This window comes from Crocodylus siamensis, chromosome 3, assembly GCF_052110815.1.
Source record: "Crocodylus siamensis isolate JL-2025a chromosome 3, ASM5211081v1, whole genome shotgun sequence".
Lineage (NCBI taxonomy): Eukaryota > Metazoa > Chordata > Crocodylia > Crocodylidae > Crocodylus > Crocodylus siamensis.
Window position 1 is genome coordinate 190,494,112 of NC_143397.1, and position 27,447 is coordinate 190,521,558.

Below are 27,447 nucleotides of genomic sequence, written 5' to 3' on the forward strand. Positions count from 1 at the left end.
GAGAATTTTTAATATCTTGGATTTGTCCTCAGCCTGAAGAAGGGTGCATGTGTCCCAAAGCTTGCAAAGAAAGACTTTTTTTTTTTGCATTTCTTAGTTGGTCTAATAAAAGGTATCATCTCTGAACCAAGAGTTCTACAGTTTTGCATTTCTTTTAGTGTCAGACCAACGCAGCTAGCAAATACATCCCTGCAGTCTTATTTATGTATTTATTGCTAGTAAGCAATGTTCAGGCTCTTCATCCCAAATTTTAAGCATTTTATGCTTCAGATACAGCTTGATTGTTTGACCTAACTCTGTCATGTTTAAACTTATCTAGAGCATCAGAAAAAGTAAAATAAGGATTGTTATAAACCTGAAATTAAGGGACTTGACAGAATCCAAAGTTTTATTGCAAGAAACAAATATACAAATACAAACACAATTAAAAACAAATTATTTTACAAAAGCAAGGTAACTGCTAGTGTGGCAGAGGCTCTTCAGGGATGTAGTGGCCCTTCGCTAGTCCATCTTTTGAATATACTCACAAGGTTTCAGTTTGCAATGGAGTTAAGTCACACCCAGTGTTGAGGTTAAGCACGGAAAAAGACAAATGCTTTAATTCAAATCAAGCAGTTGGTGAACAGTAAGAAAGCCAGCACCAACCACTATTTATAAAATCTTGAAGCAAAACAAGCTGTTTGATTTTGTGAGATAGTCATTGTAAATGCCTTTTGAGCAGTTTAAGAAAGAGTAATAAGTAGAAAGAAGAGTGCCACACTAATCTCTTGCAGTGTACATGGACTTCTGTAGTTTTTCCACAACAGAGATATTCCCAAAGTCAAACAAGAATCCCAAGTTGGGGGTTGCCTTTACATATTCTCTTCCATCAACTCTGCTCTTATTTTGTTGATAGGAACAAGAACTTTGGAAGATAAGCTGTTAAAGAACAAACTGCCTTAAAGTAAATTTTCATCCCCACAAGGCTCCTTTTCTAAGATTTCCACTGATACTATCACCAGCTCAGAACTGCAACAATTAGGCCCTGTCAGATGCACACACTAAGAATTCAAGTCTTCATGTTATTCTTTTGTTTTATATGCTAATGCAACTTGTTTCTTTGAAGGAGCTGGACATTCTTCAAGTTTCCCCACAGCTTTACTGATGGGTGTTTTAGAAGTACCTGCTACTGTCGACTTTAGGTTAGCAAACAAACCTCTCTTTGGCTTATGGCGCTTAAGATCCTCTGACCATAACTGCTTTTTGGTCTCATCAAGTTCTTCTTGCAGAGAAGACACTGTAGTTTCAAGCTCAAGGACTCGTTTAGCCCAGTTCTGAAGGCCTCTCATTTCTTGATCCTATAAAATTAAAGACACGTCATTGGTTATACGAGTACTAACGAGCTGTATCATCATCATCATCTTCATTTCCTAGACTATGGAGAATTATTTTCACCAAATTAGATTTAGTGTGATCTACTGAATAGGCAGCTAAAAATTAAAGGCAAATTCATAAAAGCCAAAAGTGTATTTTTGAAGTTTTAGGAGTGAAGCTGAAATGAGTTAAAGTGTTTTTATAATGAATCCTTACAGTAATCACATCACAGTTAGAAAGGAAAGCACCTTAAATACCATGGCTGGCATACTACCAAGCTTCAACTTCCAATTATCAATATATGCCCTGAACCTAAAATAGGATTCAAAATACTATGAAAAAAGATCCCAACGTTTATTTGCATCACCAAACACACTGATCATGTTTTAATTCTAAACTCAAAGTTGGAATTCTCTGTGGTAACTAGTTACAGCAGACCTCTGTTTAAGTTTAGACACACTGAATCTCCAACTGATGGCATCTGAAGCTAGACTACAGCTCTAATTGTTCATTTCACCCATAAACCATACTTACACAATTTAGTCCTTTCTCCAGAACAGACGCCATAGCTTAAGCCAAATATTCTTATGCTTTGTTTACCAAAATGTGTGCATACTGGCAGCTTGCTTAACCTCAGACATTACTAATTTTGTGGTCTGCTAGGCATTTTTCAGAGCTCTTTCTGAATACATCTTTTATTGGCATTTGACAATTGGTAATTTCTAATGAGATCTTACACATCCAGCAATACTCAAAACTAAGATCTATGTCAGGTGTAGCAAGATTTAAAAGTCATTTTCCATATTCAGCTCCCTCCCAAATGCTAGTCAAAACATGGTCATACAGATTACCCATATGAAAAACAGAAAGCAATGCAAGAGGTTTCAGTAGGCTACAGACTGACCATACACAACTAGAAAGATCTTCAGCCAGCAGTCCACTTAAGGACAAACTTTATACTAAAAGCATCAAAAAGCATGCTTCATTTGCAAGAAGCTTGTTCAGAAATTATGTAAGGCTTTTAATGATTACAAGTCAATTTAAAAGGTTGTGTTAGTATTTGACAAACCTTGAGCATCAACATGTGTTTCAGTGTACTGTTCTCGTCACTTGTTTTACTGCAGGCTTCATTAACTTCTTGCACAGTTTCATTTAATTTCTGGATTTTAAACTTCAAAGATTTTATAAGCTGTAAAACATTAATGGTTAAAGATGTCTGAAAGATAACGAGCTTCATGTGTAGTATGAACACACTCAGAAAATGCTCTTGTACAGACAGTTCAAGCATTTGCAAAATATTAGCAATGCACAGAAACAAGGCCAAAAAGAGTGAAGTAGTTACATACCGAATGGAATCTTACAACTGCACTTTTATCATCTTTGAAATACAACCCAATATTTGTTGGGTCAAATTCACTGCTGGAGAAAGCAAGTGCAATTTCACTGAACCCAATAAAGTTGCATCCAGCCATACAGATAGAAAGACCAGTAAAAACTAAAACTGCTGCTAGAATTACAAGGCGCTTTAGGCTAGGGACAGACATTCAAAAAGCCTGAGCCTAAACTGGTTCAAACTTTGCAGGTTAGTCTAACCTGGCTAGGCTAAACTAGTTTGTAACCAAACAGACATCCCCTCTGGACTGAAAAAATGCAGGTACATAGCTGCAGTGGCACAGGCTACAAGCCAGGGGGTAATAGAGCAGCCTTCCCTTTCCTTTCCACAATACTGAGCTGGGAGGAAGGGGGGGGTGTGGCCAGGCCCCAACAGGACGCTCTGATTAGGAGGGGTTCTCCCCACCCCACCAGCCCAGCAGGGAATGGATAACAGGGTGTCTACCACCCCATTAAGAAAACTATAGAGGGACATGACTAGCTACCTGTTGATTCTGCCTTTATCCCGGCTGCCACAGCACAAACCATAGCCAGCACACGGTCTGCTAGCTAATGCTGTGTGTCTGTGTAAAGCAGAGGGGATGGGAGGGAATTCCTGCTGTGGTGGGGAGAAGCAGAAGCCAGGCAGATGCTTGCAGTCTCTGCTGGAGCTGCAGCCAGGGAGCAGAAAGGAGGGGCCAGCCCTGCTATGGAACAGAGAGCCCCACCCAGCCCAGAGAACATGCTGGGGAGTCTGATTTAACTTAAACCAGCAAGGGATCTGGGACAGACATTGCAAAAAAACAGTTTGACCCAAATCAGTTCAATCTGATACTACATTCAACCAGGTTTCTCTCAAACCAGTTTCCACCATTTTCAGACTGGTAAATATGCACTGAACAGCCGTTCTATTACAGGTTTAAACCAGTTTATGTGTAATGTCTGTCCCTAGCCTTAAACTACTCAAGGACATTTAAAGCATAAAAAAAACCCATATCAATCCCGCCCCCCCCAAGTCCCTCTCTGCAAAAAACAATTGCACAGAGCTTAAATTTCTTGACTACCTTTTTCTTTATCTTATCAGAACAATTGTTTCTTATTCATTTAGTTGGGAAGTATTTGGGCTGGAGCACAGCAGTGATAGGGGGCCAACCAAGCCCCTAATTTAGTTTTTGGATCATTAGCTATGTTCCAATCCCCAATTATAATACTTTCATAGATTTAAAAAAAATATTATATCCATATCTTAAATGGGAAAGTTGGGATGGTAGAAGAAGAATTAGGGAGCTGGGTTAATGCTACTAGACACTACTTGCTTATCAGGTATAGCTATACTGTAATTTGCTTAACACCCAACATAAAACTGTTTTTCCTGTAGGCAAGTTACTCATTTATGAAGGAAGTGCTCTGGAACCCAGTCTCTATTATCATCCTCTTTGTGCCTTATCTATGTCTGTTTGCCAGCTACAGACAATACTACTATTTTGTTTTAATCTGAGGCTACAGCAACATGTTTTGTGAGTTTCATCTAGTACCATGCCTCAATTATTTCCAAATCCCACTGTCTCTACAGATGAGACAACTAGATGCAAAAATGCAAGAGGCTAACACCTGCTTGATGTATCAAAATAATGCCTCGGTATACTAGGTACAAAGATTTTTCTCTTGATCTTGCCTCATTTGATGGGATCATGACCACTTAAAGGTGTGCCTCTCAGAACAAAACTCTTGATCACTGCAACTAATCATCCAAGTCCTCTTATCCTTAGACTTGGATGATTAGAGAGATAGATAAATAGATAGATAGATAGATACCTCATCTTGCTCTTCACACTTTCTCTGCAATTGTTCTTTGGTTCTCTGCATCTCCTTGTATTTAAGATCTGGCAAAAAAGATATCTGGTTTGTATTCTATCCCAAGGGTACACTGAAGTTGGCACAAACACTCATAGTAAATAGTTACCTGGTTTAATTTCACCTTCTGTAGCATGTACAATGGAACTTGGACTTTCCAGAGCCAACAATCCATCAGACTCCTCACCAAGTTGTAGCTTCAACTGTAATATTTTCCTATCTCTATCCTAGACAAAGAAACACACTCAATAGACTGATGTAAAGGCTTGCCACTGACACAAAAGTTGTCTATTCAACTAAATTTCTTTTCTATTCTTTGATCATACCAAAGTATGATACACTTACTTTTTAAAATCCAGGAGAGCCTGGAGGGGAAAAGAGAGGCCTACAAGCTGTGGAGGCAGGGGGCAACCACCAAGGAAGAGTATACCTGCTTGGCTCAAACTTGCAGGAAAGCAGTGAGGACAGCCAAAGCAGAAATGGAGCTTAGGCTGGCAGCTAAGGATAACAAAAAGTCATTCTTTAAATACATAGGAAGCAAAAAGAAAAGAAAGCACAGGGTAACATAGGACCCCTTCAAGATGGATTAGGGTAACTAGTAAACAGATAGGATGGCCAAAACAGAGCTCTTAAATGATTTCTTTGCATGTGTGTTCCTGGACACGGATGCAGGTATGCATCCAAAAATGGGACTTTAGGTAAGCGTGAGATAGATCCTAACCCACCTACTGTTAGTGCTGACCTAGTAAAGGGGCACTTGGAGGGGTCGGATTATCTTCATCCTAGGGTACATAAGGAATTAGCTGGAGTCATAGTGGAACCACTAGCATGACTGTTCGAGCGCCTGTGGTATTCAAGGACAGGTTCCAGAGGACTGGAAAAGGGCCAACGTGGTCCCTATTTTCAAGAAGAGGAAGGACAAACCAGATAACTATAGGCTGGTTAGCTTCACCTCAATCCTTAGCAGGACCTTTGAGAAAATTGTTAAGGATCACATTTGTGGGGGACCAGCAGGTAAAATAACACTGAGGGACAACCAGCATGGGTTCACAGCAGGTAGATCCTGCCTTACTAACCTAGTTTCTTTTTACAACTGGGTAACAAAATGCTTGGATGAAGGAAGAGAGGCAGATGTTATTTACTTAGATTTTAAAAAGGCCTTTGACACAGTGTCACACCCAATTCACCACAGCATGCTCTTGATCAGAGGAATGGTGATCATCTTCCTGATCACCCATTTCTTTGGTAGTGTAGGCTGAGGAAAGTGAGGGAACTGTCTGAGCAAGGTTATAGAAGTGTGTCAAAGACACAGCTAACAAGCACACTGGTTATGTAGTAGCATGACTCTTCCCTCTATTTGTAATAAAGTCCACATCAAGAAGAGCAGGAAGTCTGGTGGAGTCTATCAGTTGTTCTTCCACACACAGCAACTGTTTGGTGCTAGTTAGCTACATAATCAAAGTACATGTTTGGCAAACAAACAGCAGTAACTTTGATATCCTACTGTACTAGCACAATATGCTCGGTGGACATTGGAGCATTCACGCTATACTTAAGTGAACTGTCCTGTCCCTACTTAATTTGAATTGGCTAGTTTACAAAGTCACAGCTGAAGAAAGAATTCTGTTTTGAGGCAAGTTCCCCCCCACCCTTTTTCTTAATTTAAAGGGAAGTGATGCATGCTCTTTGTAGTCTCTCTTTAAAGCACCAGGCTGTTAAAAGAATACCAAATGAAATCATACCTCAACTTTCTCTTGTTCAGCTATGAATTCTTCTATGGGAACATAGTGATCTTCTATTTGTTCCATTGCACACATATATGCATGTTTCTTTATAGCTTCTTTATACATTTCAAATTTACTTTCCAGTTTATCTTCATAACTTTCTTTCACATCTTCCAGGCGTTTACTGGGGGATATGTTAAAGTTAACTTGCATGCTAGAACACTCAATAGTCTTATGAAAGTTTAAAGGGCTTTAACTTTGCATAATTACAAATATAATCTGTAGAAGCTAAAAAGAATTTCTTCTCATGATTTTCAGTTACTTCAAGTGAAAAGTTACAAGAATAGAAGCATATAGTGCTCTAACATTTATTTTTAAGTCTATAGTAAATTCACTCTATTTGTATTAGTGGTAGTTTAAGATGGTTAGTTAGTTCAAGTTACAATATAGCAATGAAAAGAACCCAGAATTGGGTTTTTTGATAGTAAAGTTAGCAAGTCCCCCAGTCCCAAGTTTCTTGCAGTGGTATTACAAACTGCATGCAGGCAGGCATGTCATTTAATACACACCCTCCAGGGAGCTTTTGTGGGCATGTTATTCTAGGATCCCCCTCTTCCTCCTCCCCCATATACACATGTCTCTGGTTTGGCCAGTTCAGGAGAGCTATAAACTTAGGGAAAAAGAAAATTATCACTGCTTTGGACTTGGCTAGCTTCAGTGTAAGAAAGTAGTAAAGCAAGTCATAGTACTAGATATGGCAAATTCAGATACAAAGTTGTGTTTTGGGGTTTTTATGTCTCTCCTTCCCTCTCCCCTCACCCAATATTCTGTGAAAAAAGGCAAAAGCAGCTGACTTGATTTAGATAAGTCTGATTGCAATATAATAGTGTAGATCTAGACTTGGGAGACTTGCCTAAAGTGACGTAGAAAGCTTGTGGTAAAGCAGGGAACTGGAACCAAGTTTGCCTCCTAAACACTTGACAGCCAGCCTCAAGCCACTTCAAGCTTTTTAGGAGAAGGTAAAGAGAATCTGGTTGGGTTATGTTTTCAGTTCAAGTCCATTCTTAAGTGTTACAAATCAATATAATTGCAGCTACACTAAGAGGCTTTTGGTGGTTTACCTGCAACACCCCCATTAACATAGCTACATTTTAAAAACTGTAGTTTAGGCCACATCTTTGGAAAGCTGTTATAGAGATTTTGTGTTGTTTGTTTGTTTTTTAAGTAAGAAGTAAAACAGAACTGGTACTGCCTGTTGATGACAAACACTGAAATGAATTCAATGCATTTAAATGAGTGCAGGAGACAATCTTAAGAAGCAAACTTTTGTCTAGCCCTTTTTCCTCTTTGCAACAGAAGATCTTTATGTTGGCCAGCCTCTGCCAGCTTCTTTAAAGAGCCACATGCATGATATTGTATTACTCTTTTATATCAAACAGACAGTTTTGTCATCTTAAAATTACCTCCAGGTTTCCTCAGTTTCCAACAATTGCTGGAACATTGCTTCTGCCATCTCTTTACGTATCTGCACCTCAAGAAGTAGTTTACTCTGTTTTTCCATCACTAGTCTTTCCTTTAGGTTCTCTGCAGTTTTCAAAAGATCCTGCATTAAAACGGAAAACAAGAAGAAATATATCAACTAAAACAGAAAACCAACAGTTCAAGTCAAAAGCTAACCTAAAAAAAAGTACTAGAATGCAAATCAAATAGGCTAGAGAAAGACATTTAAAAAGCCTGAGCATGAATTGATTCAATGTCTGCAGGTTAGTTTAACCTGCAAAGCTTGAACCAATTTGGAGGTGGACAGGCATTTCCTTTTCATTCCAGAAATGCAGGTGGCTGGAGGGGAGGGACAGGCTGCAACTAGATCTAGACAGGTTACAGGGGTGGACGGATAAGAACAGGATGGGATTCAATACTGACAAGTGCAATGTACTGCACCTGGGGAGGAAGAACCAGCACCATACCTACAGGCTGGGGAACTCCCTTCTAGTCAGTGCAGAGGCAAAGTACCTTGGTGTCATTATTGATTCCAAAATGAACATGGGCCGCCAATGTGGGGACGTAGTCAAGAAGGCCAACCACACCTTGTCATGCATCCACAGATGCATCATGAGCAGGTCCAAGGAGGCGATCTTCCCCCTCTATACGACATTGGTCAGGCTGGAGTTGGACTACTGCATACAGTTCTGGGTCCAGAGGAGGGCCACTCGCATGATCAGGGGGCAGCAGGGCAGGCCCTACGAGGAGAGGTTAGGTTTCCGACCTGAACCTGTTCAGCCTCCACAAGAGAGAGCTGAGAGGGGATCTGGTGGCCATCTCCAAACTGGCCGGGGGGACCAGCAGGCAATAGGAGAGTCCCTGTTCCCCCCCTCCCCAAGCACTACCGGGAGTAAGTAGGAATAACAGCCATATGTTGACCGAGAGTAGATTCAGGCTAGATATCAGGAGGCGCTGCTTCACAGTCAGGGCGGCTAGGATCTGGAACCAACTTCCAAGAGAAGTGGTGCTCGCTCCTACCTTGAGGGTCTTCAAAAGGAGGCTGGATAATCACCTTGCCAGGGTCGTTTGACCCCAGCATTCTTTCCCATGGCAGGGGATCGGACTTGATGATCTGGTCAGGTCCCTTCAGACCCTACCTACTATGAAACCATTTTTAAGCGCAGGGATACTGATGCACAAGATGCTCCAAGAGCTGTCCTAATTAACGTGCCCCCTCTCCCCCAGCACATGTATAAATGCCTATTGTGACAAACCACTGTTGATATCCAGAGACATCCAAAGCTGAGATCTCTCCCTATTGAGTACCTGCAGGGAACAGACTTGATTTTGCCCTTAGGGTAATTCCTCTCCCCTGCAAATCTCAGGTTTCTTTGTTATCTGACCAGACCTTGCAGTTCCATAAAGGAAGCCTAACATCTTATGAGATTTGCAAACCAAGGGTGTATATTACCTGTAACTAACTGTCAATTGCTCCAGAAGTCACACAGACAATCAACAAGTTACATAAAACAGTACAGGCAGTCCCTCGACTTGTCCGAGTTACAACAAATGGTACTTATGACATTTGTAAACTGACACCGTTTCAAGGATCCCACGCTGGTTTCACCTTTACAATGGTCGACACAACTGCATCCAATGGCTGATACTGCTGGTAAGTTTGTTGTAGTGGTGGGGAGGGAAGGGGCATGGTGTGGGGAGCAGATCAATGCTCCCACATCAAGGGAGGGATTGGGGCTGGGGCAAGCGCTGCCCAGGGAGAAGGCAGAGAGGCTCACACTGCTGTGCACTGCTGGTCTGGGAGCTGCTTGTGTGGCAGCTTCTCTGGCAGCTGTTGCTGCTGCTCCTGCCGCCAGTCCGAGAGGGCATGAGTGTATGCCTCAGGATCTGTGTGGGGTAGGCAGGGCCAAGGCTGTGCTGAGCTGTGCTCCCGGCAGACAGCAGGTGCTGGGCGTGCGGCCTGTCTCTCCCACTGCTTGCCCAGCTGATGCAGGGCCAGTATGCAACTGAGCCACTGTGCTGCCTCTGGACGAGTGGCATGCAGTGGCAGGAGCTGGCCTGGCCTCGCCGATGGGAGGGCCTGCAGTGCATTTTCAGGTGGTGCATGCCCTACTGCCACCTCACCCAGCTGCGGCAGAGCTGCTGCTTCTCTGGGAGGTGCAGGGAGGCCAAGCTGGCTCTCACCACCATGCATAACGTGCCCAGAGGCAGTGCAGCAGCTCAGCCTCATGTTAGTCCTGCATCAGCTGGGCAAGTGGCTGGGGGGGGCATAGTCCCCACTCCCAGCACATTTTGCCTGGAGCGCTGCCTGGTGCAGCTCCAACCCTGCCTGCATAGTCTGTACAGATCTTGGGGCACAAGCCCCTGCCCAGCCCCCCGCCCAGGACCAGTGGCAGGAGTCTGGTGCTCTCACCACTGCAAGCCACCACACGAGCAGCTCCTGGACCAGCAGTGCACAGCAGCACAACCTGCCCCACCCCCTCCCTGGGCAGCACTTGCCCCAGCCCAGGTCTCTTCCCCCACCACAACAGATTTACCAGCTGGATGCAACTGTCGACCATGGTTAAGGAACAAATTCCCCATTTATAACATTGTTCCTATGGGAAAATTTGTTCTGAGTTACAACATTCTGACTTAAGATGCAGTTTTCAGGAACCAATTGTATTGTAAGGCTGAGGACCGTCTGTAATAAGATTTATTAAACAGAAAGATAGCCTATACAATGAAACAGGAACCATTAGATATGGAAGATAGGATGCAAAAGAAAAACAAATTCTTCCCCAGTTTCCTTCGTCTAGAAACAGGTCGAGGTAATATCTACATCTCAGTTTCCTTCCAAACGCTTTTCTCAACCAACTACCTAGCTCACCGTCATCAATTCTACCCAGCTTTCCCTACCCTACCCGAGGGACCAGATGAACTCCCCAAGACCATGTGGTGATAGAGAGCCTCTCCTCTTCGGAGAGATCTCTTACAGTACTTTATTTTATTCAATCCTCAGCACATGTATTATATATCTAACAAGTAAGGTGGTCCTCCCAACTCAAAATTATATTTAAGGACATGAAAATTATTCTAATCGTAATTAGATTTTACTTTACTATTATGTATTCAAGAAAGGAAACTCATCCTCTCAGCAAAAGTTTAAATTCTGAAATGTACTTTAGTCACCATCTGTGAAAAGCATAGGCGGATTAATGCACAGGCTAGCTGGGCCCAGGCCCAGGGGACCGCGCCTCAGTACGGATGAAACCAGTGGCTGGTCTGGGCCAGGCATGTATGACATGGCAGGCCATGGCTGCCAGGCACCACTGCAGCCAGACTGAGATGTGGAGTGAGGGGCTGCCCCCGTGCCTGGCAGGCAGCAGCTCTGCACCCCCAGTGCAGACCTGTGGGTGGGGGCAGCAACAGCTCCTGCCGTGGATCTGGGAGGGAGTGCATCCCGCTTCAGCCACTGCTCCTGCTGCGCTGGCCAGGAATGGAGCCTGTGGCTGCGGGGCAAGGTATGCCAGGCCCACAGCTCCAATGAATCTTAGTCTGTCCCTGTGAAAACAGCCATTTTCCTTTTGAAAGGTAACCAAACAGTTTCAGGCTAACACCTCTGTTCCAGGCAGTAGCATAACTAGAACAGAGTGACCAAGACAGCCACCTTGGATGCCAACTTGATGTGGGGACAGGATGAGTGAAAGACATCAGCTGCCTCTGCAGAAATCATACCAGTAGCATGGTGACAACTGAAAGTCATCCCTGCCCCTATGTGTCCCACTACTCCAGACACTGACTGCTTTGTTACACTTCTGGCTCCAGGTAAGAGTTTCACCACCTACCTACCCAGGCAGATCAATATGCATACTCATATGCATATGGATGTATACTCTAGAAGTTCATTTAATCTTGCATGCATTGAATAGCTGCTGTCTGGTGGGAGACTTTACTGAGAGCCAAGGTAGCAATCAACTTACTACCTATTTTAAGTCACAATGGGAAGTGACATTCATACCAAATACTGTAGTTCATACAAATATAAAAAACATGATCAGATTTATTACTGTTCAACTAAGATAGAGAAATATTGTATAATATACAACATACCCCAAAATCCGGTATTTGGGTGCATCCGAGACACTGGTATTGAAAAATAATTGCTGCTGTGGCTTAAGAGACTTATTGCTTTTCCTACTACATTAAGATCCAAGGGCTGAATATGTACTCATTATAAAACCACTCATGAGCTTTTTTAAAGGTTTCTCATGTTCTTGCATTAAAAAAAATGAAGACAAACAAAACACCCACAGCTTTCCTATTTAACCATTTTAAGAGTAGGATGGCCCATCCTATAATCCCTGACAAACTGAAAAGGAACCAAGGATCTCATTTTATGCAGCATATGTCACTATGTGATTTAAAAATGGTTTAAAAATACTGGACTAAAATTAACATTAGTATCTGAGGCAGACATTATGCTACATATATGACTGGTTCGATTTGTTACTACCTCATGGCTCATTATCGTGATGTCCACTTCCTCTTCCACAGAGGTCTCCATATCAGAAAGTTCTTGGGCAGATATATTGGCATCAGAATGCATTAAAGGTTTCCCATCCTTTCCGACTAGTTTTGGGACAAAACTTTCAAAGTTGTTAGGTATGACTGTCTGAATAACCTGAAAAATAAACCATACAGTTAGAGGCACTGCATTTTCACTGTTGTTAGTTTTGCATATATGGAAGAGCCATTTCTTCTTAAATGTCGATGGAGAAGAACAGGGCTGCCCAACTTCACTGCAATCAGGAGCTGCCTACAGTGCAGGCCAGAGCTGTAGAACCAGGTGGCACATGACACCCAGGATTCACCACTCCCTTCCTGACCCCAAAGTACCACAGGAGCAAGAGATATGTACCTGTTTGGCTACAGCAGAAAATTTCATTACATGTAGTGTTTCATCGTAAGTGGAAGCACATGGATTAATGTTGACAATCATACAAGCTTTGCCTTTACCACAGAAGAAGGGTTGGAACAGACGGGTCAGTTTACTCTCTCTGAATGGTACATAGCTTGGTTTCATTCTTAAAAAGGAGCAAATAGTAAAGACAAATTCCACAAAAGGGAACCATTAATGAAATGTAAGATCACTTTAACAACTCAATAATTAATTTCTAGATGCACTCAAAAGGAAGCGTTTATCCAGTCCCCCATGCCACAAAGACTGGTGCTTTCCTAGGCACTATCCAAGTAGTTCAATACAAAAAGATAAAAGTAAACAAGTAAAAAAAATATGTATGTGTATAATATCTTAATTCATAGATCCTTACACCAATTCCTGCCCTCACAAGAAGGATACACCTCAACAAATCCCAACTACCAATGACATTTTTATGAACTCTTTGGTAAATGCACCCTCAGAATAAGGAATTGGGGAATGAATGGGGAGATATCTGTACTTTAGAGGTACTGATTGTTTTCACACAGTTGCTGGTTTTTCCCTCAGGAGCATACTCTCTCTTCTGACCCACCTGCAATAGTTTTCCACCAAAGACATAATTAAGATATAAAAGGAAATGTAGTAGCATTTGGGACAAAACAAAATTAAATCGAGTTTACACATTACAAAGCCCAGCCTGCAAGTTTGCAGAGAGTTTTCTCCAAAGCTGTAGAGGACACAGGAAGTTCTAGATTCTCTCAGAGATTAAAGTTCTTGCATAAGATCTTGTATGCATCACTTACTTAGGATTCTGATTCTGCTTTAGTGCTGCAATACACTTTCCGAGAATCAGAAGAGAATTATTAATATTTCCTGCTTCTTTTAGTCTGTCTCCAAAAGACTGCGCTTTATTGCACCGTTCTGATCCAGCCAAATCACAGAGAGACAATCTGCACGAAAGACTTCATCAGCAACAGACATTGTTTTTACCCTTATTTAAGACAGTGGGGTTTAGTACATTCAAAGAACAGCTTCTCTAATACCTCTTTAGCAGCATTCAAGAACACAAATCTTATGAGCGCCACCACTTCTGACAAGCCAGACGTTAGAAGCACTTCTTAATTGAGCTATTTGCTATGAAAGATATACAGATAGTGCTCCTTAAATTTTAGAGGTGGGAGGAATACAAGCATTTTTTTAAAATCAGTAATGCACTGCAGATTGAAAACTACCTAAACCCACAAGATACCAGTTCCAAACATCTGAACAGAGGACAGAAGTCCTCCACAAGGACACTTAATTAAACATCACATTAAAAGAATTATTGCACTTGCATGCTATAACAATTTGAGTTGAGCTGCAGATTTGGTTCATGTGGTTCCACTAAAGTGACCAGAAAAATATTTAACCTGGGACATTCCTAGTTTAACACCCCAACCAATTTAGAGAATGCTTAGATTGCAAGAGTCAGTCACCTAAAATTTAAAATCTAGGCCAGACCCTATTCCACTTAGTAGGCACCAAAGCACAATCCTATCCTATTCTGTTCAAGTCCCCCCAAAATAACTAAACATGAAAGGTGAATGGATCTTTTTCCTGCTTGCTGATTTTTAAGATTTTGTCTTCAGGCTGAGAGGATGTCATGTGACAAACAGCTAGCATGCATTTGTTTCACATAGCGTGGATCTGAGCAGGATGGAATAGGATCTTTATTTGAGGATGGATCCAGGGGATGCAGTTTCCCCTGCTGCCAAATTTGACAGCAGGCAATAAAGTGAGATTAAAGCAATAAGTGCAGAAACTTCTGCAGTACTGGGAGAATTCTAATTCTTCACTTAAACTGCGGAACAGCTTGAAGCGTGTTAAGGCTTACTACAGTAGTAGTAGCAGCACCACCACCACTTATCCCATGGGGAAGTCTGCTTAGGCCACACAGGTGTTGGGTCAGAAGTAAACTAGAGCTCTACCCAGAGATAAGGAACATATGCTTGTTGCTTTTGCTTTGGCGAAGAAATTAGATTGTGCACTTTATTTCATTGTTTTACTAGATTTTATCCTGAGAAGAGAAAGGAAATGACAATTTTAAAACAGATTTTACCCAGCCAAACTAAAATGAAACACAATGGGACAAAAAAACCCTTCTGTTCCTCATGTTTTCTCCCCACCATATTTTCTAGCCTGCTGTGCAACAGTGGGATTTTAAAAATTATCAGGTATCAAAAAGAATCTTTCATAATGGTAAGTGTTAACTATTTAACCATACGTAACATTAGCACTAACACTGCGCAACACTTGGAATATTTAGTTTAATATAGGTCCAGGAAGATACTTACTCTGAAATTCCAAGAACACGAGGCTTATCCTCATCAGTTAGTCTTAGTAGTCGGATAGAAAATATACTATGACTAGAAGGAGGGGGGGAGGGGAAAAAAAAAGCCTCTCATTAGCAATAATTTGCCTTCTAATTAGAGCTCTTAAGATCTAGCAAATAATTTGCTTTTATAGATTGAGTGGCTATTTGTGCATTGCAAAAAAACTTCAAGACAAAGTGAAAGTTATACACCTACATTAATTTGAACAGCTAAGTGTCATATTGTATGATCCATGTATATACCTTTTTTAAAAAACAAGTGAAAAAACTTACTTGAACACTAGGAATTAAATTGAATTAGCTGTTTCAGGAGGGAAAAATGTAAGCTGATGGTCCCAAGTAGTTATCTGTAGTGCTGGTGACTCTGCGCTGCCGCCTTTGCATTCGGCCACTCGTAACCCCCCAACACCAACTCTGACACCGGCTTTTTCACACCCAGGCCCCATACATGCAGAGACTATCCTAGCAGGGTAAGACTTGTTTAATAAAGTCCATGACTTGCTATCAAAGTTAACTGGAAATAGTGCATTCCCTAGGGCAGTGACTCTCAACCAGAGTGCTGTGGAGTGGAACAAGATTCTTCGCAGATGCCAAAAAGGCGTGGAGATAAGCAGGTAAGCACAGGTTCAGAGTCAACCTTGCCTGGCCACTCCCCTACCCCTACTGCAAGGAGGCAAGAGACATAAAAAATTAGTGTTTGAAATGGGGTGCTGCTCAATTTACAAGTTGTGGAGGTGTGTCTTTAGTCTACAGAAAGCCACTGTTTTAGGGCATCGGCATGAGTTCTAGGTAGGAAAATCTGCTAAAGCAGCTGAGACTGCACAGTCTTCTATTGAAGGAAAACTGGACAGTGTCTACTTGATTAAAGCACCATAATAACTATTAGGAGGTAGCTGAGGGTAAAAAGAGGATCTTGCCAAAAAAAAAAGTATAAACTTTTGAACAGAAGAAGCTTTAGAAACTCCAAACTGGACAATTACTTATTTCAAATATTATGTTTCTGGGACTATTCACATTAAAACAAAGACATTCCACATTCAACTTAATTTATCTTTGCCAAGAACTGCTACCTTTTCACCACTTTAAATCAAAGCAAGTACATAGATAGGTGACTGAACTGACAACTGACTGAACTGTTTTAAAACTGGTCAACAAGAGATGCCAATGTAACTTCCGCAACAAGTTTAAAAGTTCAAGTAAACCTGAATTCCAGTTATTGGCACACTGCTTTGCTAGAACTTTTTTCAGGTCTGCCCCAAAAGGGAAGTTAGGGACAGGACACTGACAGTAAGATTTAGTCTGCTTAACAATTGTTCATTTTAGAGATGTTTTTGTAGTGTTACAATTTTTCTTTTTAACTGAACAAACAACAAAAAGGTGATTCTACAGTTAGAGGTAGCAAACCTTCTGCTTGAATACTGGTTCATTCTAGTAAAAGCCAAGCTTCGGTTCTTGTTTCCTATTTTCAGTATTTTACAGGCCTCTTCAGTGTTTTTAATGTTGATCCACTTTAAATCTGCAGGGAGAATTTCTTTTTTAAACAAATATATCACTTCAGTAAACAGGTAGGATCACTTAGTATCATGAAAGTCTACCTACCTTTTATATAACAGTTTCCTCCTTGATCCTCACAGATTCTTAGAATTCTGCGTTTTTGATTTTTTGATGTAGATAATGTGTCCAATAGATCATATACATATTCATTATAAATTTCACAGAAGGAAACCCAAACAGATGACTGTGTTTTGTGATTCAAGTCTGTTCCAGTAGTTAGAGATTTCTCCTCTGTTAACCATAAGACAAAATATGACAGCAATTACCCAAGCACTTTTTTGAGAAATCATAAATTGTTCAACAGTCTCTGTAAGCAAAATGGTATAACGTGCCCATTTTAGACAGTTTTGTGCACTTTTGTACACTACCAAAAAAAAAAAATCACAAAGATCCAAGTGTATTAAGTTTGGCCCACAAATTCCATGGCCACCTTCAACCTGAACTCAGGTGAGAATATACCAGTGCCCTAAAGCAGGGGCTGGCAACTTTTTACAAGCCTTGGCCCAGAACTCAGCTCTGGTCCAACACAGGGCAGGTGACTTTGGCAGCACATCAGCAACAGGAGGGCTTTCTCTGCCCTGCACTGGGACCAAGCAGCTGGGAGCTGCTTCTCCTAGCCCCCTGCTCCTCAACCGCAGTACAGGCTTCACAGAGGAAGCATGGACACAGATTCCAGCCAGTGGGGAGCTGCACTGGGATCAGATACTTGCAAACTGTCTGTGCAACTGCCACTTTTCCCCACTCACCCCTCCTATGCATGACACAGGGACAACTGGAAGCTGCTCAACCCTAACACAGCTTCCCAATGGCGGGAAGCTGCACCCATGCCATAGTTTGGGATGGAAAGGCAGGGGACGTCATGGCAGCACAAATGCAATTTGCAGTTCCAGTCTCCAGCAGAGCTCCCCAAAGGCTGGGAGCTGCACCTATGCCCCAGCTGTGGAACAGGGAATTGGGGGAAGAGGCATGGGTACAGGAACAGCTCCCAGCTACCTGGCCCCAGCAAATATGCAGGCAAAGGCCCACGTTACTGATGCACTGCTGTAAAAGCCCAGCCTATGTTGCAGTGGAACCAGGACAGGGAGATGTGGCAGCTGGAAGCAAACAAGCAAAGCCCTCCAAGTCTGCAGACCAAGTCCAGTGGCACAGCAGGATTGATCTGGCTTGAGAGCTGTATGTTGCCTACCCCTGCCCTAGAGCAGTGGCTCTTAACTTTTTTAAACTCAAACCAACCCTTCATTACTTTTGAAAATTGAGTGGCACCCTGTTTAAAACAAACAAACAAACACCCTTCCCCACAAAGACCACAAACTTAAGTGAGGAAAAGAATCATTTCCCTTCCTGCTAAAAAGTTCTTCTTGCAGAGGGACGGGGACAGGACCTCACTGTAACCTTGCAAAACTAAGCCATTACAAAAGTGTGGCAAAATTACTAAAGAGCATTTCTATATTCTTAATCTGCTCCAGCATTTTACAGTTTGAAGTGAGTTGAGACACAGATTTTTGGTTTTACACTATTGGCAATTTTTAGAGTACTTAAAGCAAATTAAGCTTTCTGCTTTCATTCCTAAATAATTTCAGTAGTCACCTTCATCGCTACCATGTGAATTCAAAGCATTTTACCTCGTGGGTCCGAAAGTAGACCTGGTGAAGTACAGTTGCTAGTTGAGGTGAAGTCATAAATGCTTGATGAAGCACCCAGAGTTGTAGGAGAATTCAGAATATTTTCTGTCTCCTTAAGAAAATAAAAAATCCATCACATTCAAGTTGGTGACATACCGTTAAAGTGATCACACTGTTTTGACATGATCACATTTTGTTTGTTTATGCCTCTAGAACAGTATGTCCCCAGTAATCAGAATGACATGTTTTTACTAACTAGCTTGTTAACTATTGGCCTTGTTTACTCAACTGCTGTCTTTTCAAGCTTTATTTAATACAGGCCTGCATGATTACTCTTAAGTTTGACACAGTTAAAAAATTACTGTATCACTTACCCAGAGTAAAATAGGATTTGGCCCTGGATGTGCTAGGAACTTTTAAGTACCCCAATAGCTTATGTCCTTCTGAACATTTTCTTTTCATAAGCTTCTATTAACAAGTCTATTGGCCATACTGGAACAAGCATTGATTTTTTTTTTTTTTTTTTTGGGGGGGGGGGGCGGCAAGGAGGGAAGGAAGCCTGCTTTAAGCTCCATATGCATTTCCAGACTAGAAACCACTCATGGATCAAATCTATTCAAGTGTGAATGTGATCACATACTTCTATTTGAGAAAGCGGGGAGCAAAGGGGGAGAGGGGAAACCAAGGTTCTTTTGATGTTGTCTGGAGATGTGCAAAGTGAGATAGAAGAGACTTCCAAAAATTTAATGTTAACAGATTACAAACGTATTTTATGAGGTTTCATTTTGCTTGCTATGTCAACAGTATGTTTCCAGGAGGTCTGCATGGAAATAATTAACCTGTGCTTGAAGCATGACCTGTTACTCTTAATTTTGTAAAACCTCATCTCATTCCACATTGTAGAAACTGCATAAGGCAGACAAAGAAGTTCCTTATAGGACCAAGTGCTAAGGTTTTATTTATTTATTATTAAAGCAAATGTTTAAGGCAAGTAAGGGGGAAGTATTGATTACTGACCTCTTTCAGTGAAGCAAGAATGGCTGCTTTTATGGCTTCCTCTTGTTTAACTTGTACATTTTCCAGCTTTTTAACGTTATTGCTTAGGTGTGGTTTCAAGTCCATCTTCAGGTACTGTCTTTCTCCAATGCAGGTAAAGATCATATCAAGAGAACGGGTCAAAATACCAACTTCTTTTGGAGATCCTGCCAAGGAAAGTTGGCATATTAAAAATAATTAGACCTTTACACCAAAACATGCAGTGGATTTTATTCAAACTGTCCCTGCTTCTTTGCAAGCATTCTATACCTTGAATAGTGAATGTTTTGCCTGCATTAGTAACTCCATAAGTAAACACCAGTCCATTCACTCCATCAATGTAAGTTTTTACTATTTCTCTCATTGTACCTTCAAAAAATTCACTTTGAGTAGTTTCTGGTCCAAAAACCTAACACAAAAATACAGGGAAGGTGGGGGGGAAAGAAAGAGAGAAGTTTTCAAATGGCATTTGAATAGCTGAAAAGTGAGATTATAAATGGTCCAAAGAATGTTAGCATAGGCGATTCAATGTTGAGTTAAGGTAACAGTCTTTCAGAGCAAGATTAACAGACTGCAGTGTAAGTCTCTCATATTTTTGTATCCCTTATGAACATCACACATTTTTTTATTTAAATCATATGCATATTTAATTTCTTATTTAAATCACATACATATTTGCAACTGAGATGCACACAGGCTTGCCTTTTATTCAGAATACAATCATGATGCTAAGAACCACAAACAACATGAGCTACAAATGCGGCACCAATAGATGCGAGGGTGGTGCTGACAGATATGACAGTTTGTCATGTGATTGGCCACCAAAAGCGCTCTACTGCCCTTAGTATAGTCTTCCCCCATTAAAACATATTAAAACTTAAAATTTAAGTAAGAAATTTTAAATTGGAGGTAAGGTCTATTTACGTTACAAGATCTTCGCTCCAATCTACTCACCCCCACCCTCCAGTGCCGGCTGGGCAACCCCCAAAACAAGCTCCCTCCACTCCCTTCCCATTCCAAAAAAATTGCCAGGGCTTGGTGGGCAGAGGGACAGGGCTAGGGGGAGAGCAGCTGCAAAGATGCAGTTGCTTTAAACTGCAGCTTATCTCCCAGTCCCCAGGATCCAAGGATAAATGCCTGTTGGGTTCCAGGGATAGCTGTAATTCATGGCACTTCCTGTAAAGCACCATGAGTTACACCAGGGAGCTACACATCTGTCAGTGCTCACTGAATACTTTTCATAGAAACTTGCTTATGTGCTAGGGGAAGAGCAAATCCTACAGAAGTAGAACTAACTTATTATTCAAAAGCAGCACAGAAATACATTGACTGTAAAACAACTTCATATTTAACACGTTATTTAAATTTATCTTTGGATGCCACAAGAAGTGCAGTCCCTGTTGTCATCATTGGACTTTGCATTAACTTTAGATGTTAATGAAAGACTTCCAGTTTGTAAGGGTAAGTGATTAATCTGCTATATTCTCACCTGCAAAGAGGCAAGTCCTTACACATATACCTTTTTAGATAACCATTTTATGTACCTGCATCCCTGGAATCTAATAGGATACCTATAATTCAGCTGTGATCTAAAGGGACAGTAAGATCACAGTAAACTTGTGTAGTTATACGGAAATGGTATAAATCATAGAATTGAATATAAAGAGCTTCTGTGTAAAAGTATATAATCACAGAAAGCAATAGGATTACTGCAAAGTCTTATCTAAAAGGCATTTCGGAGGATGTACTTTGCAAATAAGTCAGGAATTTGTTTTGTAAGAGAAGACAAAAGGTCATATTAACAATAGAAACTTTACTGCCTCACTGAATGGAGGAACAAACTGCAACTATGGTTTCCTGTGGCACAAAAACATTTTCTTGCTAGAATGTAAGGCAAGAAAGTTAACTTACCCGAGTGAAGGTGAATCGGTGCATGGACTGCCCAACCCCCTTTTCACTGTTCTTCATTGCAGAAGATTCCTTGGGCGCCTGAAGAGTTACTGTTTCTGGATTTTCAATTATTATACAGTTCTAAAGCAAAGGCATGCAAAACTCCTTTTTAAAATAAGCTTTCCTGAAATCACCACCAGTGTCTGCCCCACCCAAACCCTAATGGGAAGCTGGAACAACTTACAGCCAGTCTTCCAAATCTGCTAAATACAATGCCTGAGTCTCCCACAGGAGAGCTTGGGGAATCTTTAGGAGATTCTTCTTCCCATTGTGAAACTGACTGCTGCTGCTATCTAGTCACAAACTGATGGAAAGTTTATTAAGAAAATGTCAAATACCATACAAGGTATTCCCCTATAAAATTATTCCTCTATATAGTCCCCTAAAAACCTATAAAGTTATATTGGGTCTTTACTGGAAAAGATGGAATAGACTTTCTGGAAGGATGCATTGAACATTTAAAACAAGTTTGTTTGCTTATACAGAACAGGCATTTAAATCCAATTGTTGTTGAAACAGCTCATTGACACAACTGTATTCTGTCCCCTTTTAGAGCAGAAACAGTTTCTTAAGTTAGGCATTCTTTTTTTTAAATACAGGCTTGACTTATTAAATCAAACTTCCTGGCAAGAAATTAAGCATGGCAGGGAGGACAAAGGACTGAGAAGATTAATTTAATCACTTCTCAGTAGTAGAAAAAGCAGTACAGCAGAAAAAGCTTGCTACAATATGATCAAAGTTCCTAGCATTTTCCTCACTGATTCAACCAAATAATGCAACATACAGTAAAGAAAAAGAAACAAAAAGATAAATTCAGGAAAGGAACTGCCCTCTAAGTTTTGAAGACCTATTTCCCTCACCTGTCCCCCCCCGGGTCAAAATTTAGTTAAATCTAATCACGGCAGCTAAACCGCTTAAAATTTAGCTTTTTTATAATTGTTTTGCTCAACGTTATACACAAAGACCAAGAAAGCCTTGCTTCTTATGTTTTACAATTGATTGATGCCAGGTTTTTATATTTTCTCTCAGCTTTCAAGATTGTACAAACAATTTTTGTAATGGTGGTATTCAGCAAGTTGCCATTTTAACATAAGACAGCCTGCAGAACAACAAATTGCTTATTACACTTAACCATTTCAGCACTTGTAATAATGGCACTTTACTGCCCCTGTGATCATCAGACAAAATTTCTCCTTAGGTGGTCATGAAAGGTATCACCCATCTATTTATCCCCATGAGCTGGAAAAATATAACAGGTGTATAGCAGATAGCATCCTTTCTACAGGGCTTTCTGGCATCCTGTCTCCATGGGGACTTGAGCACGTTGTTTGTACACAAGCACACTCCAGATTCAGAAGTTCACTAGTGAAGCTGCTGAAGGCTTGTCCCCAGTGCCAGATCTCAGCCCCATCCAGGGCTTGAGACCAGACAGTGAAGGATAAGCCCCCAGAAGCCTTGCCAATACTTTTCCCGTTTGGAACATGTTTGAACACTCAGGTGGGTGGGATTGGCTTGAGCTCCCTCACTACCTGGGTCTACTGCCACAGCAGTATGAATAAGCACTTAGTTACCTATAAGTACATAAGGGGTATACATGAGGAACTGAGAGGACATCTGTTCACCAGGGCACCCCAAGGGAAGACAAGGTCCAACAGTCACAAACTCCTGGAAGACTATTTTGGGCTGGACGTAAGGAAAAATTCTTTACTGTCCAAGTCCCCAGGACCTGGAACAATTCCCCCCAGAGGTGGTGCAAGCACCTACTCCGGACACTTAAGAAACACTTGGATGCCTATCTTGCTGGGATCATTTGACCCCACCTGACTTCCTGCCCCTTGGGAAGGGAGCTGGACCCAATGATCTAGTGAAGTCCCTTCCAGCCCTAATGTCTGTCTACCTGATTTATTGAAACTAAGAGGTGGGGAGGGGTAAGGGGGTGGAGGAGAGAGACAAGGGGGGTGAAGGACATCAGGCATATTCAGAGCAGTTACGGACACTTAATAAGCTCTTCTGGTTCAATTTCCATATTATCCTTAATAAAAGTAACATTTTTTCAGGAGATTAAAAATGCCTCAAAAAGGTGACAATGCTGAGGAAGAATGTTATTGGAGGGTTACAGTACAACTTAGAAATTTATGTTAGACAGAAGCTTTTTTCCTTTTAAAAACAGCAAAAAGGCCGAAAGGCCAGTGTTGTCCCATAAAAAAATACTTAATTAGTTGTCAGCAGACTTTCTAACTAACCTGAAATTCATTGTTTTCAAGTTCTGCCTTAGAGAACGGTCTCACTCTCAAGTAGACTTTCAAAGGTTGACATGCCTGATCATAAAAAAAAGAGTTATACGTTTAGTTAAGCTTATTTGTTTTGCATTTTTGGCCTGTTGAAAGGTGGCGGTATAAAAACACAGTAACCCAGAATCTCCCTGCTCTTTTCTCTACCACTCCACGTTGAACTAGACACTTGAGAAAAACTTCAGTACTTGCATCCTTTATCTTTATAAAGGATCCTTTATCTTTATAAAGGATCCTTTATCTTTATAAAGGATCCTTTATCTTTATAAAGGATCCTTTATCTTTATAAAGGATCCTTTATCTTTATAAAGGATCCTTTATCTTTATATCCTTTATTCTGATACCTTTCCCAAGCTGTCTAACAAAAAACATCTACCTTTTTTCATACAGAGTCTTAAAAAAAAAAATAAAAGTTTTTCTCTCTACAGGCATCTAGCATTCATCTACCAATAGCATGTTAAGTAACTTTTACACAACTGCAATGCTTCCATCTTCTGGTCATCTTGTGCATTGACTCTAAAAGTTAGGTTGTTTATATGGTTTATACTTCTGTTTTGAAGGACACCTGCATATTCAGCAAATAAAGACCACATGGCCCCTACTACCAAGTCACAAACCATTTTTTAACCTTCTTTGCAGAAACAGCTGCAAAAAAAATCTCTTTGAAGAGTTGCCTTATGTTCCTCTATCCCCAAGAAGTCTCCCAACCTTGACTGCTAAAATGTAAGTATATCTAATTACATCTCTTCACTAGTTTCTTCTAGTGAGAGGGAACCAAGTGTTGCTTCCCAGGTGGGCAGAAGAGGTATTCAAATTTCTGTGCTGGCAATGTTTTAGTAGCGCTCCAGAATTAGCACTCCATGAACATGCAGAATGGACTACTCCCTAAACCAGTGGCTCACAACTTTGTTAGAGTCAAGGCACCCTTCAGAAAATGCCAGCTTTTAGCTTTCACACTTTTTTTTTTTTGGACTATGGAAAAATACTAGAGCAATTCTTGTTGCAAAGAACTCAGAAACACCATGGCAGGTAAGAATGTTTTTAACATTATAGATTCCCATTTGAAGTCTCTGGGACTAACCTGCAAATTATGCATGGGTTCTGGCACACCTAACCATGCTAATATTGTACAGCACCCTGGCTGAGAATTGCTGGCACTAAAAAAAATGAGGCAGAAGATCTGCGGCTACAAGATAGCAAACAGGCTTGGAGACCAGACAAGGAAAGGCTTTGAAGTTATAAGTTACCACCTTCAGTTAGTCAGGAAACTAAAGATGCTTAGGATGCCACGAGATACCAATTAAAGAAAACTTTTTAGATTAAGCAGATTTCAAAAAAGTAAGTGTGAAAACTTCTATTGCACTGTGCCACAATCATTACTTCTAGCTCAAATAGGACAAAAAGTTAGACATGCTGGGTAATGGGAACTATTCCTATTCAGCAAACAAGCTGTATGATCTGTTCCTAAGCAGGAAACTAAGATTTGGAAAGGAGAGAGCTCTTCACACTAAAGATGAAGTGGTTACAGCTGTGGCCCCTTACAAGCAGAGGCATCAATAAAAGAAAGACAAGGTTCTTTGGGTGAACATGATATCTTTTATTTAGATATCTAATAAAATATATCAGATTCACCCAAGAACCTTGTCTGCCTATGTCTTATACCAGCACAGCTACAACCTACACCCCTCAATAAAAGAAAGACACTCCACCTCTGGGTCATCAATAGAGACACACTCCTTGGGGGGGTGTTTGGACATCAGGTCTGGATAGGAAGGGGACTCCAGCACCTCACAGGCTGCTGAGAACATGCCGCTCCCTTCCATAGCTCATTCTCTGGGTGGACACCAGGAAGAGGCACCAGACCAGTTGCAGAGGAGAACAAGAGAGAAGAGACATTAAAAAAGCAGGCTCCAGGGGGACAGAAGAGAAGGGGATAACACAAGCCTGTTTGTAGCTTGTCACCCAGGACCTGAAGGACTCCTCAATGTAGCAACCCCGACGTAAAGCCTTAACCCCCAGGACAGGGAAGCCACAGCATCGCCTGCACCTGCAGGGAGAAAAGGGCTGCCCGTTTGCTCCCCTCCCTCAGCCCTTCGCAAAGGATTCCCGCGCGGCCCGCCGCCGGGACCAGCAGCACAGCCGGCGGGGCTGGGAGCCGGGCCCTGCCGAGGCGGGGGAGGGGCGGATGTAGAGGAAAGGAGCCCCGCACCGGCACCTCAGCAGCAGCCGTCGCCAGCTCCCAGCTTCCTGAGCCCTCCCGCCCCACCTTTTCCCGCGCCGGCTCGGGCCGGGCCCCTGGGCGGGGACTACGGGGCAGGGCCTGCCCCGGGGGTACGGCAGAGCCGCGCCGCGGATTTGGGGACGACTTGCAGGCTTTCGGGACCAGCGAGACGATGGTGCAGAACCGGCGGCTGCAGTGGACGAGGAGAGAACGGACCCCCCCGCGGCTCGGCAAGGACATCCTCGGCCGTCTGCCCCCCGGAGCCGCGACTCGGCGATTTCATTTCTGCCCCAGGCTCGCGAGGCTGAAGCTGCAATAGGGTTTCCTCTTGTGGGGCTTGTATGTTATGCTTAGTGAAAAACTGGAAGCGTGCACGAAGGAGCCAGGCACATGACTCTGAAGTTAGAGGAAAGGGGCCAGTGGGGTTTAACCTACCAAAAAAAAAAAGTGATTTAAAGCAACCCTTAACAACAAAATACCCTTTAACTTAAGTGGATTAACTATTAGACTCAACTGTCAAGAAACTGGTTTACAAGTAGGTATTTTACTTTTTGCTTTACCCATTCTGCTTTTCATGAGTATAGGTTGTAGCCATGTTGGTGTAAAGACACAGGCAGACAAGGTTCTTTGGGTAAATCTTGTATCTTTTATTAAACCAACTCAAATGTTGGAAAAAATTTCTTCTTTGCAAGCTTTTGGGTATAAATACCCTTCACCAGGCTGAGAAAGCATCTGCAGTTGATGCATACTCTTCCTTTTATCCCTTCCATGTCCCCAATGTTATAGCCATGGTGGACAAGAAGTTACATACGGCAAGGATGTCTTAGTGGTCATCTTTCATTGGACCAGCTATACAGCTGGGATAGTTTGACAAACTTCCAAGTGTAAAGACCTGAGGAAGGTCTTGCCTTGGAGAGCTATTTTTACTTTATCTCAACAATATAATTGGTCCAATAAAAAGGTGTCACCCTTTTAAATCACCCTCTCCCTTTTAATCACTTAGGACAGACAGGGAAGTGGGAAAAGTTTATTCCCAAATCTCATGTTCTGGCCTGTGCTTTGAGTTTCCCCATCCACTAGTCTTCCTTTTTGTTTGAAAAGGAAACCACTTTAGAGATATAGATGATGATTTGTCTGTTATGATCGAATTTCTACTAACAAAAAATAAAAAGTGAACAAAAAGCCCAAAGAAACCCACCAAGTTACACTTTTATTTGACTTGCACAATGAAGTCTGGTGAGACAAAGCATTAACTTCAATACCCCTGGGCCATCAAGTAGTTTCATAGTTGCATTCCCAGAACCTCAAGCAGACCTAGCAAAACAAAGACAAAAAGAGAGCTTATCCCCAACCCCACCAAGTTTTGCACTACTGTATTTAGAGTAGCAGGGTTCAAGCCTTTGTATTTCACTTTTGTGTCAGGTACAGCTTATCCAAAAACAGCTGAAAATAAGAACTGCCAAATAAGAGGTTTGAAACAAAGCAAGAATTTCCTTCCCCTGTTTCCCATATTGCCTTCCTCACATTTACATTTCTGTTGTCTTCCCCCCACCCATCCCCACCACCCCATATTCTTCTTTTTTCCTCCAACCTTAGAAATCTGGGCCATTTGAAGGGAAAGTTTGGCTAATTGGTTATTGTCAAGACAATATGACAAATATGAAAATGATGAAACAATTA

At 41.6% G+C, this 27,447-nt stretch overlaps 1 protein-coding gene across 3 annotated transcripts; it reads right to left on the minus strand.

Annotated features, from left to right (window-relative positions):
• Positions 1-361: 361 nt before the first annotated feature.
• On the minus strand, positions 362-27,320 carry LOC149869256 (kinesin-like protein KIF20A). Of its 3 annotated transcripts, none has more exons than XM_090039989.1 (19): positions 26,966-27,320; positions 25,256-26,198; positions 23,499-23,573; positions 21,217-21,336; positions 19,576-19,714; positions 19,288-19,472; positions 18,271-18,382; positions 16,694-16,879; positions 16,499-16,610; positions 15,057-15,128; positions 13,527-13,673; positions 12,703-12,868; positions 12,298-12,465; positions 7,766-7,905; positions 6,321-6,486; positions 4,688-4,805; positions 4,540-4,607; positions 2,423-2,542; positions 362-1,337 (listed from the first exon to the last, which is right to left on the minus strand). In XM_090039989.1, exons 2-19 carry the CDS (start codon positions 25,367-25,369, stop codon positions 1,062-1,064), a joined length of 2,484 nt encoding a protein of 827 aa, XP_089896115.1. In that variant the 5' UTR covers positions 25,370-26,198; positions 26,966-27,320; the 3' UTR covers positions 362-1,061. The 3 variants fall into 3 exon arrangements, with proteins under 3 accessions (XP_089896115.1, XP_089896114.1, XP_089896116.1); XM_090039988.1 differs by having other exon boundaries at positions 13,527-13,685; XM_090039990.1 differs by lacking the exon at positions 25,256-26,198 and having other exon boundaries at positions 13,527-13,685.
• Between the last annotated feature and the right edge of the window lie 127 nt (positions 27,321-27,447).